General features: G+C 52.5%; 1 protein-coding gene across 1 annotated transcript in view; it reads right to left on the bottom strand.

The window, feature by feature from the left end:
- The window catches only part of SMCHD1 (structural maintenance of chromosomes flexible hinge domain containing 1), a 2,317,253-nt gene that overhangs the window by 297,914 nt on the left and 2,004,562 nt on the right, over nucleotides 1–14,777 (bottom strand). The window contains exon 44 of the mRNA XM_078687460.1: nucleotides 14,227–14,297. Coding sequence (XP_078543586.1) covers nucleotides 14,227–14,297 — 71 coding nt within the window. The remainder of the gene's footprint in view (nucleotides 1–14,226; nucleotides 14,298–14,777) is intronic.

Genomic DNA, 14,777 nt, shown 5'->3' with positions numbered 1-14,777 from the left:
ACCAGGAGCTGAATACTGACTGCCCCACGAAAGATCTCGCTGTTGGCGGCGTTGGCTTCCGGATTGGAGTCAACAGGCCTTGGCAAATGCAACCCACGCAGGAATCGAATATTCGCTTCGGGATAGACCAGCAAGGTCTATGGGGCTTCTCCTTTGCAGGGAAGCAGGGGCCCACCTGGAGCAACCAGGCAGGTGGTGTAGATTCAAAGGTTCGTCGTCACGGAGGCCACTAGCCAACGGGCCAGTAACCGGACAGACGCGTCGAAAGAAAATGCAGAAGGGCCCCACGCAGAACTCGTGGAGTGTGGAGGGCTGATCTTCGGTGCAGATGATGCTCGGGGCTGGGGCTTCTCAATCCTAAATGCACAATTTCAAGGGTGCCTCAGAAGCTGCACAAGTAGCAAGGATCAGGCTTTTCAAGATGGGCGGTCCCACGTCTCTCGTCGCCTCCACGGGTCTCAGCTTTGCAGGGACTGTGGATCAGGGTCAGAGAAGTCTGGCTCTCGTCGGACTCTGTGCTCGGGCTCCGGCAGGAGCGTCGACAAAGTAAACCGCAGATTGCTGGATGGTGCCTGTAGGTACAGGGTGGTCACTCCTTGACCACAAGGTAGATTCTTCAGTCGTCTTCTGTGAAGTAGATAGTCGAAGGTCCAGAGTTTCGTTTCAAGTTTCAGTTCAGGATAAATCTAAAGTCTCTTGACTCAGCTCCTACCTATATACTAATCTGAGGGGCTGGATTACCTGCAAGTCCCTCCTATGGGTGGGACCAGGGAAGGGGGTGGTTACACCCCTTTCCCTTTGTCCAGTTTTTCCCCAGCAACTGGTTTGAACTGGGCTATGCATGGGACACCTTGTGTGCCCCAGGCAGTGTCTCATTTCATTCAGCCCTCCCTGCCCCAATGCACTATGGCCTGTCTGGGGTGGTGCTAGCACATCCCAAGACAGGAAAACTATTGTCCAAGCCTCCCTCGCTGGAAGGACTCCCAGCAGCAGGAGGTCAGACTTGTGTCTGTGGCAGCAGCATCCATTTTGTGATGCTGAGGCTCTGGTTAACTTTAACCGGGATTAACAGGAACAACATGTCTTTTCCCTCTAGAAGGGTGGAATGCTACCCCCGTCGCCAGAACTGGCGAGGGGGTAGTATTCCAAAGCGTATGACACCTTACACGACATGTTTTGATAAAGCCAAACCAGAGTTAGCATTTAACCGCGAGGATTATAATGCACTTAAGAGTATATGGTATGGCTATATCATAGAACAGCTATAAGGACATGGTTCCGAAAGCTGCAGACAGGCTCAGCTCATGCTAGAGCCTCATCTCACATAAAACCAAGCACTCTGCCTTCAGGATTGTTAAGGCCTGCCATAGGAGTGACTTATAGGTGCATATGTGTCTATATATAATGGTAGGTATGGGGATACTATACCTAAGCAAGGGGTGATTACACGACCTTCCCCCAGCTGAGTGATCAGCCAGTTGTGTCAGTTTGGATGGCCAGCCAGGGGTGGAAAAAGATATGCTGCAGCCCCTGGTAGGCCTTGGGTGTGCCTATGCCCTGGGTACCTATGGTACATTATACAGGGGCTCATAAGGTGACCCAATCCAATTGGTGATGTACCTAAGGTACATGGAGTCCATTTTACATTGAGAGCAGATAGCCTGGGGCCCTGCTTAGCAGGATCCCAGGCCAACCAAGTCGAAAACCAGCTAAACACAAGGCAAGGAGTAGTATTCCAAAGTGTTTAACAACAAACACAACATGTTTTGATAAAGCCATTCCAAAGTTAGCATTAACTGCGGGGATTATAATGCACTTAAGAGTATATGGTATGGCTATATCACAGAACAGCAATAAGGAAGGGATTCCGAAAGCTGCTGAGTGGCTCAGCTCATGCTAGGGCACCCTCTCACACAAAACCAAGCACTCTGCCTTCAGGACTGTGAAGGCCTGGCATAGGAGTGACTTATAGGTTAATATGTGACTACTTATAGGTAGATATAGGTATACTATATCTAAGTAAGGGGTGCTTACACCACCTTACCCAGGCTGCACGTGCGGACCTGTGGTGTCATTTTGGAAGGCTTCCCAGGGGTGGCATAATGCACAAGTTACTACTTGTGTAACGATATATCTGTAAGAGACATTAGTTAGTATTAGATTCCTTACCTTAGAATATCCCCAGGCGTCAGACTGGATCCGGAAATTTTTGCGTAGCAGTACCCTTGCGCGTCGGTAGGCGTCGTCTGCGGCTCCGCGTCCGTCGTGGGCGTCGTGGGCGCCGTGATGACGTCGTCGGAGTACTTAGACGCCGCCTCCGCGTGCTGACGTCAGTTCTTAGACACAGCTTTTACGCGCCAGAAACGCAGAGCCATGTTGAAAACCAACACTGGTGCCATTGAAACTAGGGCCCTGAAAGGGGATAACCCTAACCCTAGATATCGGCTCGCAGAACGGGGAGGATGGGTGGGTCGGTAAGGAATCTAATACTAACTAATGTCTCTTACAGATATATCGTTACACAAGTAGTAACTTGTGCATCTGAAAAAGACACGTTAGTATTAGATTCCTTACCTTAGAATAGATACCCCAGCAATACCAACCCTGGTGGTGGGTCTGCGAACCAATAATCACACCAGAAAGTCCTGGAGGACGGAACGGCCAAAGAAGCCATCCCTCCGGACTTGACTGTCCAGGCAGTAGTGTCTTGCAAACGTGTGCAGCGATGCCCACGTAGCTGCCTGACAGATGTCTTGTAAGGGCACTCCCCTGCCTAGGGCAGTGGTAGTCGCCGTGGCCCGGGTAGAATGAGCCCGCAATCCAGCAGGGGGCTCCTTTCTAGCCAAGGAGTAGCATGCCTGGATACACAAGATGATCCACCGGGAGATGGTCCTCTTGTGCCCCGCTTTCCCCTTCTTAGCGCCCACGTAACCAACAAAGAGTTGGTCATCCACCCGGAACTGGCGTGTGCGATCCAAGTAAAATGAGAGCGCACGTTTTGGGTCCAGACGGTGGAGCCGCTCTTCCTCTTTAGAGGGATGCGGTGGCGGAAAGAAGGTAGGCAAGGTGATAGACTGCCCGATGTGGAAGGCCGTGACAACCTTGGGCAGGAAAGAAGGTTTGGTACACAGCACCACTTTGTCCGGATGTACAGAAAGGAAAGGTGGAGTACAAGAAAGAGCCTGGAGCTCACTCACTCTCCTGGCAGAGGTGATGGCAACCAGGAAAGCAGTCTTCAAAGTCAGAAGGCGAAGAGGACAGTTGTGAAGTGGCCCAAAGGGAGCGCACATCAGAAACGTAAGAACCAGGTTCAAGTCCCACTGAGGCATCACAAACGGAACAGGAGGAAACGTGTGTGTGATGCCCTTAAGAAATCTATTTACAATAGGGGACTTGAACAAAGAAGGTTGATCAGGTAGCCTGAGAAAGGCTGAAAGGGCAGAAAGATAGCCCTTGATAGTGCCCAGAGCAGAGCCCTGCTGGGCAAGAGAAAGAAGGAAGAGAAGAACCTCAGAAAGAGGGTCAGCAAGAGGATCCACAGCCTTTGCTGTGCACCATGCCACAAATCTGTTCCACCTGCAGGCGTATACCGACCTTGTGGAGGGACGCCTGGCTGCCAGAATGACGTTACAGACTTCAGGAGGCAAGTCAAATGGCCTAAACTGTCGCCGCGCAATCTCCAAGCATGGAGGTGGAGACTGGACAGGTTCGGGTGGAGGACCGTCCCCTGCTGCTGCGACAGAAGGTCCTCCTGAAGAGGCAGACGAACCGGGGGATCGACTGACATACTGAGTAGCTCTGGATACCAGTACCTTCGTGCCCAGTCCGGAGCCACAAGGATGACTTGGGCCCGGTCGCGCTTGATCTTCTTCAGCACTCTGGGCAGAAGTGGTATAGGCGGAAAGGCGTACAACAGACCGCAACTCCACTCGCGACGAAAAGCGTCTCAGAGCGAGTGCCGCCTTGGAAATTCCAACGCGCAGAACAGATGACATTGCGCGTTCTCTTCGGTGGCGAATAGATCTGACCAAGGCTCTCCCCATTGCTGAAAGAGGCCTTGCGCCACGTCCGAGTTCAGACGCCATTCGTGATCCATCATGCACCGACGGCTGAGCTCGTCCGCCCTGGCGTTCAGAGAACCTGCCAGGTGTTGAGCCACCAGGGTCACGCCCTGGCGTTCCAGCCATTGCCAAAGGCGCAGAGCCTCCTGGCAAAGGGTCCACGACGCCACCCCGCCCTGTTTGTTGCAGTACCACATGGCGGTGTTGTCCGTGAACACCTGCACTACACTCCCCCGGACAGAGGGGAGGAATGCCTTCAGTGCTAGACGAATCGCCCGTAACTCCAACAGGTTGATGTGGAGCCGGGCCTCCGCCGGAGACCAGAGGCCTCTGATCTCCGCCTCTCCCATGTGGCCTCCCCAGCCCTGGAGGGACGCGTCCGTCACAACTACGTGCTCCGGTTGGGGAAGGGAGAGGGATCTGCCGCTGACCCAATCGCGGTACGTGAGCCACCACTGCAGCTGTCTGGCAGTGCCCTCCGAGATCAGGACGTGGTCGGATAGGTTGCCCTGATGCTGGGCCCACTGAAACTTCAGGTACCACTGCAGAGCCCGCATCCGCCACGTGGCGTGATGCACCAGAAGGATGCAGGAGGCCATCAGCCCCAGAAGCCGCAGGGTCAACCTGACCGAGACCCGGGATAACGGCTGAAAGATGGGAATCAGAGCCTGAATATCCCGGACCCGCTGTTCGGGTGGATAAACCCGAAACTGCGCCGAGTCCAGAACCGCTCCGATGAAGAGAAGCTTCTGAGAGGGGCACAGGTGTGACTTTGGCACATTGATGGAGAACCCCAGCTGGTGCAGGAGATCTGCCGTAGTCTGGAGGTGGCTGACGACTGTCTGGGGCGAGCCCGCCTTCAACAGCCAGTCGTCGAGGTAGGGGAAGACTGAAACACCCAACCTGCGCAGATGAGCTGCGACCACCGCCATCACCTTTGTGAACACCCGTGGGGCGCTGGTAAGGCCGAAGGGGAGCACGGTAAACTGAAAGTGCTCGTGGCCAACCGTGAACCGCAGGTAGTGCCGGTGGGCCGGCAGGACAGGGATGTGGAAATAAGCGTCCTGCAAGTCCAACGCTACCATCCAGTCTCCTAGGTCCAGGGCAGCCAAGACCTGAGCCAGGGTCAGCATCTTGAACTTCTCCTTTCGGAGGAAGCCGTTGACGTTCCGTAGATCCAAGATAGGGCGGAGGCCCCCCTTGCCCTTCTTGGGTACCAGAAAGTAGTGGGAGTAGCAACCACACCCTACTTCTGGCCCAGGAACGCGCTCGATGGCCCCCTTGGCCAAGAGGGCCGTAACTTCCTCCTGCAAAATTCGCAAGTGATCCCCCGATACACGGTGGTTCTGCGGTGGCATGGCTGGAGGAGTCGCCTCGAAGAGGAGGGAGTAGCCCCTTCGGACGATCTGCAGCACCCACCTGTCCGAAGTGACAGTGCGCCAGTGAAGGTGGTGATGGCGAACCCTGCCCCCTACTGGCGTCACATGGGCCTGAAAGCACGGACTAGGAGGGTTTTGAGGCGGATGCTGCGGGGGAAGGTGTGGACTGACCTCGCCGTTGACCCCTACCGCCATGACGGCGGTTCCCACGGCCGCCACCGCGATGGGTATTGCCCTGCGGAGCGTGGCTAGCGGCACGTGTGGGTGCACACCTTCCGTGGCCACGAAAGGAGTGAAAAGCAGCCGATTGCTGGCGCGGGGCCGAGAGGCCCAAGGACTTGGCCGTAGCCCTGTAGTCCTTAAAGCGCTCGAGCGCATGGTCTGCTTTGTCGCCAAAGAGGCGACAGCCATCGAACGGCATGTCCATGAGTGTGTTCTGGACATCTGCCGAAAAGTTGGCGGACCTCAGCCAGGCGTGGCGTCTGACTGCCACCGTCGTTGCCATCTCTCTACCTAGCGAGTCGGTGGTATCCAGCCCACACCGGATGGAATACTTGGCTGCATCCCGGCCCTCCACAAGGGCTTGGCTGAGTTTGGCCCGTACCTCCAACGGACACTCTGGCAGCACTTCCGCGACCGTATCCCACAGAGAGTGGGTGTAACGGCCCAAGAGGCACGCGGTGTTAGAAGACCGCAGGCCCAGACTAAGGGATGAGAAGATTTTCTTACCATACTGCTCATACCTCTTGGATTCCCTGTCCGGCGGAGCCGACGGGAACGCGGTCTGGGAATTAGAGGCCTGGATAACCAGGCTCTCGGGGGTAGGGTGGGTGGACAGAAAACATGGGTCGCCCGGGGCTGGGCGGTGGCGTCTGGCCACGTTCCGATCTACGGGCGAACCCGTAGCGGGCTTGGACCAAGTGCCCAGAAGAACGTCGGTCAAGGCCTCATTAAAGGGCAGCAGGGGCTCGGCCGAGCTTGACTGCGGTTTAAGGACCTCAGTGAGGAGGTTAGTCCTCCCGGCCGCGACGGGGAGCTCAAGGCCCAAGGCCTTGGCAGCCCTCATCAACACCACACTATATGTTGCCCCCTCCTCCGAAGCCACGGTAGGAGGGGAGACAAAACCAGTGTCTGGAGAGGTGTCCAGACCACTGGCCTCCCCAAGGTCTCCTGCCCAGTCCTCATGAGACTGACACTCCCTGGTCAGAGGGTCCTCAGACCCCTCCCAGTCCTCTTCATCACCCACCTCCTGAAACTCAGGGTTCTCAACTAATGGGGCCTGTTCATAAAAGTGAAACTCACCAAACGACGTCTGGAGCGGCGCCCATCGGGGCCGTCCCGACGTCTGAACAGGAACGAAGGTGGAACGGGGATGGCGCCGCCCGAGGACGGCGCCGGAGGCGACACCTGAGGGTCCGACGCCGGGGAGGTCGTAAGATCCACCGGCGACGAACCAGATCCCGAAGGAGGGCCAGCGGCGTCCCGCGGCACCGGGCCCGAAGGCGCCGGGGCCGCGGAACCCTTCGGCGCCGGGCCCTGCGGCGTCGGGAGAGTGGGGCCTAGCGGCGACGGGCCCGAAGGCGTCGGGGCCGGAGCACCCGACGGTGTCGGGGCCGAAGCCCCCGACCCGCTAGAGGCCCCAGACGGGTCCGCTGGGCCCGAAGGCGCCGCGGAGCCCGTCGGAGGAGAGAGGTTCCTCATGGCCATGAGGAAGCGCTCGATCTCCTCCTGCGTCGCGTTTAGCCCAAGGACCGGAGGGTGTGGAGCTGTACGCGGCGCACGCGACTCCGACGGAGCCGCGTGGGTGGTGTCACCCGAACCCCCGGCCGCATCGCGCGAGCGTCGGGGGGAGTCCGAAGAGCGATGACGCCGCTTGGACTTCTTGTGCCTCTTACCTGACGACTTCGACCCGGAGGAGTGCGGCCTACTCTCGGAGCTGTGGAGGCTCCGAGCCCGCGACCTGTCCCTCGACCTCCCATGGGATCGGGACCTCTCGCGGCGCGGGACCACTCCCGCCTGGCTTTCGAAGAGAGGGCCCGGCAGTCGGAGCAGGCCTTGTCGTCGTGGTCGACGCCGAGACAAGATAAACACACGCGGTGAGGATCCGTGACCGCATCAGGCGGTCGCAATTATCGCAGTGCTTAAAGCCGGGCATCCCTACGGCACCGTTCGGAGTCGAAAGACTTCGAGAAACAATCAAAAGTGATCAAAAAAGTTAGTAAAAAAATGACTAGGTGTATGAGGTAGATCCCTGACTATGGTTGCCCCCAACTTTTTTGCCTGGTGTTTTGCTGGTTTTCTGACTTAGTTGACCTGGGGCCCTGCTATTCAGGACCCCAGGCCTACTGCTCTCTCTGTAAAATGGATTCCATGTACCCTAGGTACATATCCAATTGGATACTGAGTCACCTTATCAGTCCCTGTACAGTGTACCTTAGGTACCCAGGGCATAGGTGTACCCAGGGCCTACCAGGGGCTGCAGCATGAATTATGCCACCCCTGACTGGCCATCCAAATCTGACACAACTGGCTGCACGACAGCTGGGGCAAGGTGGTGTAATCACCCTTTGCTTTAGATATAGTATACCTATATCTAACCCTAAAATGGACACACAGATCTCCTATCAGTCACTCCTATGGCAGGCCTTGACAATCCTGGAGGCAGAGTGCTTGGAATCGTGTGAGATGGTGCTCTGGCATGAGCTGAGCCTGTCTGCGGCTTTCGGGATCCATCCCTTAGCCGTTTCCATGATATCGCATACCATATACTCTTAAGTGCATTATAATCCTCGCGGTTATATGCCAACTCTGGTATCGCTTTATCAAAACATGTCGAGTAAGGTGTCATACGAATTGGAATACTAACCCCTCGCCAATTCTGGCGACGGGGTTAGCATTCCACCCTTCTAGGGGGACACGACATGTATGTAACCTATAACCCGGTTAAAAGTCAGACAGAGCCTTAGCATCCACAAAATGGATGCTGCCACCGAGACACAAGTCTGCCCTCCTGCTGCTGGGAGTCCTCCCAGAGCAGGAGATAAGGACAAAGGGTTTCCTGCCAGGGGCGGTGCCAGCACCGTCCCAGACAGGATTTTGTGTATTGTAGGTAGGCAGGGCTTCAGAGGAAGGTGACTGCACGTGGCACCCCGGTGCTCACTGTGCATAGGCTGGCTTGAACCAGTTCCAGGGACACTCCAGACCCTGTGCTGGGGAAAAGCCCGCCAAGGAAGTGGGTGTAACCACCCCCCTCCTGGTCCCACCCATAGGGCAGGACTTAGTCGCGTGCCAGCCCCCTTTTCCAAGATAAAGGTAGAGACTGGCCCCCTTCCAAATCAGATCATCTTTGAATCCTGAAACTACTTTCTACGAAAGGAACTCAAGACTTCTTCCTAAGATTTCTCCCTTGTGGCTAAGGAGTAGTCACCCTGCATCCGCAGGCACCATCTAAGAACACTGCGGTCTGCTGCACGTCCTTCCTCCGGAATCCGACTGCCCAGCTCGACGAGAACCGGCTTCCCTGGCACCTCTGACCTCTACCCACCTCTACAGCCCAGCTGAGAACCGTGGGTGCGACGAGACCTCGAGGGACCGGCCATCTTCAAGACTGCACGACTTCTGCACAGCAAGCCCGCCGAGTAATTTCCTGGTGAGTGCTTTGGGGTCCGAGAAGCCCCGACCCTGAGCAGCTCCAGCACCGAAGAGCAGCCCCCCAGCATCTCCACAATCGGCGTGGGGCCCTTCTGCTTTCTGCTGCTCACCGCGTTGTTTGGCTACTAGCCCGTTGGCTTGTGGCCTTCTGAACGACGCCCGACGACATCACTGCTGCTGGTCTGGTTGCTCCAGACTGGCCCTTGCTCCCTCCCAGAAGAGGAGCACCCTGGACCCTCCTGGTCCACTCAAGACGCCATTTTGAGTCCACCGCGTGGGCTTGAATTAGCCAAGGCTTGTTGCCCAATCCTGGGTAACTTCGACGCCGACAGCTTCATCCATCGTGGGACAGCTCGCCTCTCCATCCTGGTCGCCGACAACGCCTCCTGGTCCGTGAGATCTGCAGAGCCAGCGTCGCCCACTCACCTAGTCGAGGTGACTACCATCCGGTGCCCTCCTGGTGCCCACTGACTACTGGCTAGTAGTCACAAACTTGGTCCCCTCTGCTTTCAGGTGTCATCCTTCTTCCAGATCCAGGCTTGGATCAACTCGAACAATCTTCACTGGTCGCCTGCCAGCATCTTTCTTCCAGGCTCCTGGTCCGGCAACGAGGATTCCCGACGTCTTTTGAGACCTATGCAGCTGCAGCCCCTGGGCTAGGTAACTTCGGCACTTCGGTGTCCCAGCATAGCCTCACTATCCAAGGGTCAGGATCCACTGTCGTTTTCTCCCTACCAGGTCGGGTTCGCCCGTGAACACTAACTTTGCCTTTACTAGCTCCCATAGACTTTGTCCCGCATCCCGCGTGAGAGTGCACACTCTGCACCCGAGTCCCCTAGGTCTCCTAGAAGTAATCTAGCGATTCTATAGTCAAGTCCTAGCGATTCCGAAGCCTATTAGTACTGTACTTACCTGCTAGTAATTTCGCATTCCACTTTTAAAGTATATGGTTTTTCGTGCCCCTCGGGCATTTGTGTATACCGTGCTAACTTAAGTATTTTCGTAAGAGTTTTGTTGTGTGCCTAGCACCCTGTCCTCATAAAGAGTACAGGGTTGTTGTGATTCTAATAAATACACTGTTTATTTTCATAACACTTGTGTGGTGTCCTTTCACTGGGTGTTCAAGGGGTAATGTGATGGTAAAACAGCTGGCTTAACACGCCCTCTAGAGTCTTAGCCTTAGACTGCTCGTATCCATGCTACTAGGATAGCTGGTCTATAAGGTTGACTTACAACCAATCATCAATAAGGGTTGTTTGGACTGATATATAGTGATCACTAGAATAGTGAGCACTGTACATCAGGCCAACTTCTCACACTAGGGTTACTGCTTTTTCCAGATCTGCGCTTGCTGGCGCGGAAAAAAGAAGAACTGACGTCAGCACGCGGAGGCGGCGTCTAAGTACTCCGATGACGTCATCACGGCGCCCACGACGGACGCGGAGCCGCAGACGACGCCTACCGACGCGCAAGGGTACTGCTACGCAAAAATTTCCGGATCCAGTCTGACGCCTGGGGATATTCTAAGGTAAGGAATCTAATACTAACGTGTCTCTTTCAGATACATGCTTCAGCCCCTGGTCGGTCTCTGGGGTTCCTATGCCCTTGGTACCTAAGGTTCCATATACTAGGGGCTCACAAGGTAACTCAGTAACCAATCTGGTATGTACCTAAAGTACATGATATTAATTTAGAGAGAGAATAGCTGGGCTGTGGTCCTGATTAGCAGGGCCACAGCCAGACTAAAATCGAAAACCCAGGCAAACACAGCACAAAGTGGGGTTAACCATAGGAAGCAGACCCTACTCTCCTACAGTAGTATCCCGACTGACGCTAAGGATGTATTTGGATGCATTCTGGCTATGTACAGTTTTACATATGAACCCCAAAAGACCTGTGGGAAAACAAGTAAGATCTCGCTCATCATATCCCATAGTGCATTGCTATAACGGCCTAAGAGGCAAACAATGTTCAATAATCCTATAGCTCAACTGCCCAAAGAGACAACTCTCTTGCCTAGAGTGCCATTTTACTTGCATTCTCCATCAGAAGAAGCAGCAGAGAATGCATTTGTGTTCACCTTGCTTTCTGAATCCTAGACAATGAGACTTTCCGGAGTGAGATGTTGTGTCAGAAGGCTGTTTTTCCAGTAGCAGACCTGTAGCTCACAAGTAGTGCTGAACATAATTACCTGGTAGCTATTAGAATTTCAGTCAGGGGGTTCATTAAATGGCGACAAGGGCTGAGTAGTTGATGGATCAGGTTGCAAACTTTCAGTCAATAAATTTGCCTTGGGTTGCGCCACGGGCAACTATACATCCAAGACCTCTCTGACCTGATAGACAACCACACAAATTATGTGCTATTTCCAGCTCGAAGGCCCAACAGCAATTCTAATTCAGTTTGAGGAGAGGTGTCCAAACCACTAGCAATCTATAGGTTGAGGTAGAGGCCATCATCAATATAATGAGGAGGGAATAAACGGTCTGCCTCTTCTTTGCAACATTTTATCTGTCTGCAGATGTACAAGTGGATCCTGAAAAAGGAGCATGGCCTTTGTTGTGTCTGTGGAACCACTGTGTCACAGCTCAACAACCAAAAGCAGTAGACTTGGGATTCCATGACAAAAATGTAGAATGTGCAAGTTGGGCTTAACATACCCCAGGAGAAAAGCTATAAAGAGACAAGCATTTACAATGCAACGGTCTCGGCATTGCAAAAGTTAGAGCTATTAGCATTGTAAATGAACGCGAGTTTAAGGTCTTGACATTGTAAATGACAAGGTCTTTTATTTATGTTTTAAAAACCAAAACATAAATAAAAGTCATTGTCATTTACAATGCCAATATCTCAAAGTCGCGTAATGTGTATGCCAAACTACAGTAGCCTCCTGACGAGTGCCCTTTCACTTAATTTTTTACAAATGAAAGCCCTGGCATTTTTTTTTTTTACAAATTAAGCACGGGTGGTGTCCGTGTCTGCATGGCAGTGGTGGTGTCCGTGTGTGCATGGGAGTGGTGGTGTTCGTGTGTGCATGGGAGTGGTGGTGTCCGTGTGTGCATGGCAGTGGTGGTGTCCGTCTGTGCATGGTAGTGGTGGTGTCCGTGTGTGCATGGCAGTGGTGGTGTGCGTGTGTGCACGGCAGTGGTGGTGTGCGTGTGTGCACGGCAGTGGTGGTGTGCGTGTGTGCACTGCAGTGGTGGTGTCTGTGTGTGCACGGCAGTGGTGGTATCCGTGTGTGTATGCCAGTGGTGGTATCCGTCTGTGTATGGCAGTGGTGGTGTCCGTGTGTGCATGGCAGTGGTGGTGTCCGTGTGTGCATGGCAGTGGTGGTATCCGTGTGTGTATGCCAGTGGTGGTATCCGTGTGTGTATGGCAGTGGTGGTGTCCGTGTGTGCATGGCAGTGGTGGTGTCTGTGTGTGCATGGGAGTGGTGGTGTCTGTGTGTGCATGGCAGTGGTGGTGTCCGTGTGTGTATGGCAGTGGTGTTTGTACATTTTTGTCTGACAAATGGTATCATTGTATAGAAAGAAAAGCTCTCACAATGCTGTATTGCCGGGTTTGGCAGGCGGTGGACGCATTCACCTCTAGGGGGCAGTGTTGTGCTCCGAGGAACGGGGGCTGAGCGAATGAGAGAGGTGGAAACAGCACGTGCTGGTTGTATTATGGCATTTAAACATAATTTAGAGTGACATACAGACCTTTGTGAACAGGGCATTCAGGCCAAATGGGCATCAGTGCCAATAGTGCCGGTTTATATATTAAAATTGTGCATTAGTCAATTGCCATTGGTGAAACTTGGTGAATTTGCAATGTTACACAAATGTGTACAGCTCGTGAAGTAGCAAACCCTAATTTTTCCGCCGAAAAGTAAGATGGTATACAAATAAAAAATAAAAGATAAAAACCCGATAGAAGGACACGCTACACTTTTGAGCAATCTCAAAAATAAATAAATGTGATCACATGGGAAACGTGCCGCTCGGCAGATCAAAGTAAAACAGCTGCCACCTATGCACACTCCCCTCAGGAGGTTATGTCGAGCAGACCCTGTTGCAGCGAGTCAATAAAAGAACGTTTGCTCTTTGATGTACCCTCAAGGTCGCGTTAGGCACGTGGACAATGAACGGTTCAAATTGAGACACCGATGCTTGTTTACCGGTACATACATTTACTTTTTTAACTAACTTCAAAGTATTGTAATTGCATTTATATAGCGCTTGCCACCGACATGCCTGCATTCCTGACACGAAGATCCATCTTTTCATTACTCTGCACAGCGCGTCTTCATTTTTATACGACAGGAAAAAAAAATAGATCAGAGTGGAAGCAGCGATTTGGTCTGTGGTGTTAGACTGCAACAGCTTTTAATTATAAAAATGTTTTTACCGTAGAAATCGATTGAGAGGTTGTGGGAGTACGTCGAGCGATCAATGTGTTAAAAGCGTATAGTATTTTTTTTGCAAAGTTGTCACTGCGTAGACGCCATGCTTGAGGATAACAGATTATAGAAGGTGCGAGGACATGTAGGTTTTCTGATACACAATGTAATATGGGCTTAACGTTACCAGCGTAGGCGGCGGATGAAGAAAAGAAGCCTGCTTGAAGTGGCAGCCATGTGTGTGTTATCAGCGCCGCGCGCTGGTATGCAGACTCCCGTTGCATACCAGCAGGCGCGCGTCGCGATCCGGGCTGCATTCGCATGCTCTGGATACAAGACCTGGCCGCGCGCACAACGTTATCCTATGGGGAAATGCTGCGCGCGGCCAGGTCTTGTCTCACTTCGGCGTCTCAGACTGCTGAGACGCCGACAATAGTTCTCTGGCGAGAACACGCTTTCAGCGCGTTATAGCCGAGACCTAAAAAAAGGGCTGAAACTAGCTAAACATGTGGAAAAAAGAAATAGCTCTTAAAGACCATACTCGCGCTGGTTAAGAAAAGCGTGATTGAATGTGTGTCAAACAGGCCAGTTCTGTGAATTCACATGACAAATCAAAAGAAATGTTATATGTGGTGCGCTTCAATTGAAAATATTTCAGTACTATGGAGATGTTGACAAACTGTAAGCAGATAGTATTTAATGAAAGACAACATACAAGTTTGATATTGAAGGAATAATCTAATAATTAATATACCTCTTTTCGGTAGTGGTTTGCAGCATCCAAATTGTCAAGAAGTATGGTATCACCAAGAAGCATTCCAAAAACTAGTTTAAAAAAAAACCAAAAAAACAATTTAATAACATTTTCAACTAACACTTACAAACAAATAACACACCGACAAGATGTCTGTCAGTCTTTTACTCATTTATTACACTAAACAGCCCAAATTGTATGCCATTTATTACGGCTTGAATTGGATTGTTACTTAGCACATCATTATCAAACTGTTTAGTAAATGGAAAAAAAAAACTAATTACCACTCAACAAACAAGCCCCAAAAATGTAGTTCACAACCAAGTAACAAACCCTTTCAAGTGAATGCAATTGGATATGGGTACTTCCCGCTGTTTTGGTATGATTCCCATATCCCAAACACTTACTCCCTTCTTCGCCGCACTCCCCACATATCCACATATCCACAGCCCCTGACGCTCGTGGATTTTTCTTTTCATGCTATGAATGTCTAGGATTCTTCCAACTCTGTATTACTAGTCTAATCCTTTACTCTGTTCTATGAGATGTGA

The sequence above is a fragment of the Lissotriton helveticus genome, chromosome 4_1, assembly GCF_964261635.1.
Source record: "Lissotriton helveticus chromosome 4_1, aLisHel1.1, whole genome shotgun sequence".
NCBI lineage: Eukaryota > Metazoa > Chordata > Amphibia > Caudata > Salamandridae > Lissotriton > Lissotriton helveticus.
The sequence above is the reverse complement of the archived record's forward strand: the minus strand, read 5'-3'. Positions and strand labels throughout refer to the sequence as shown.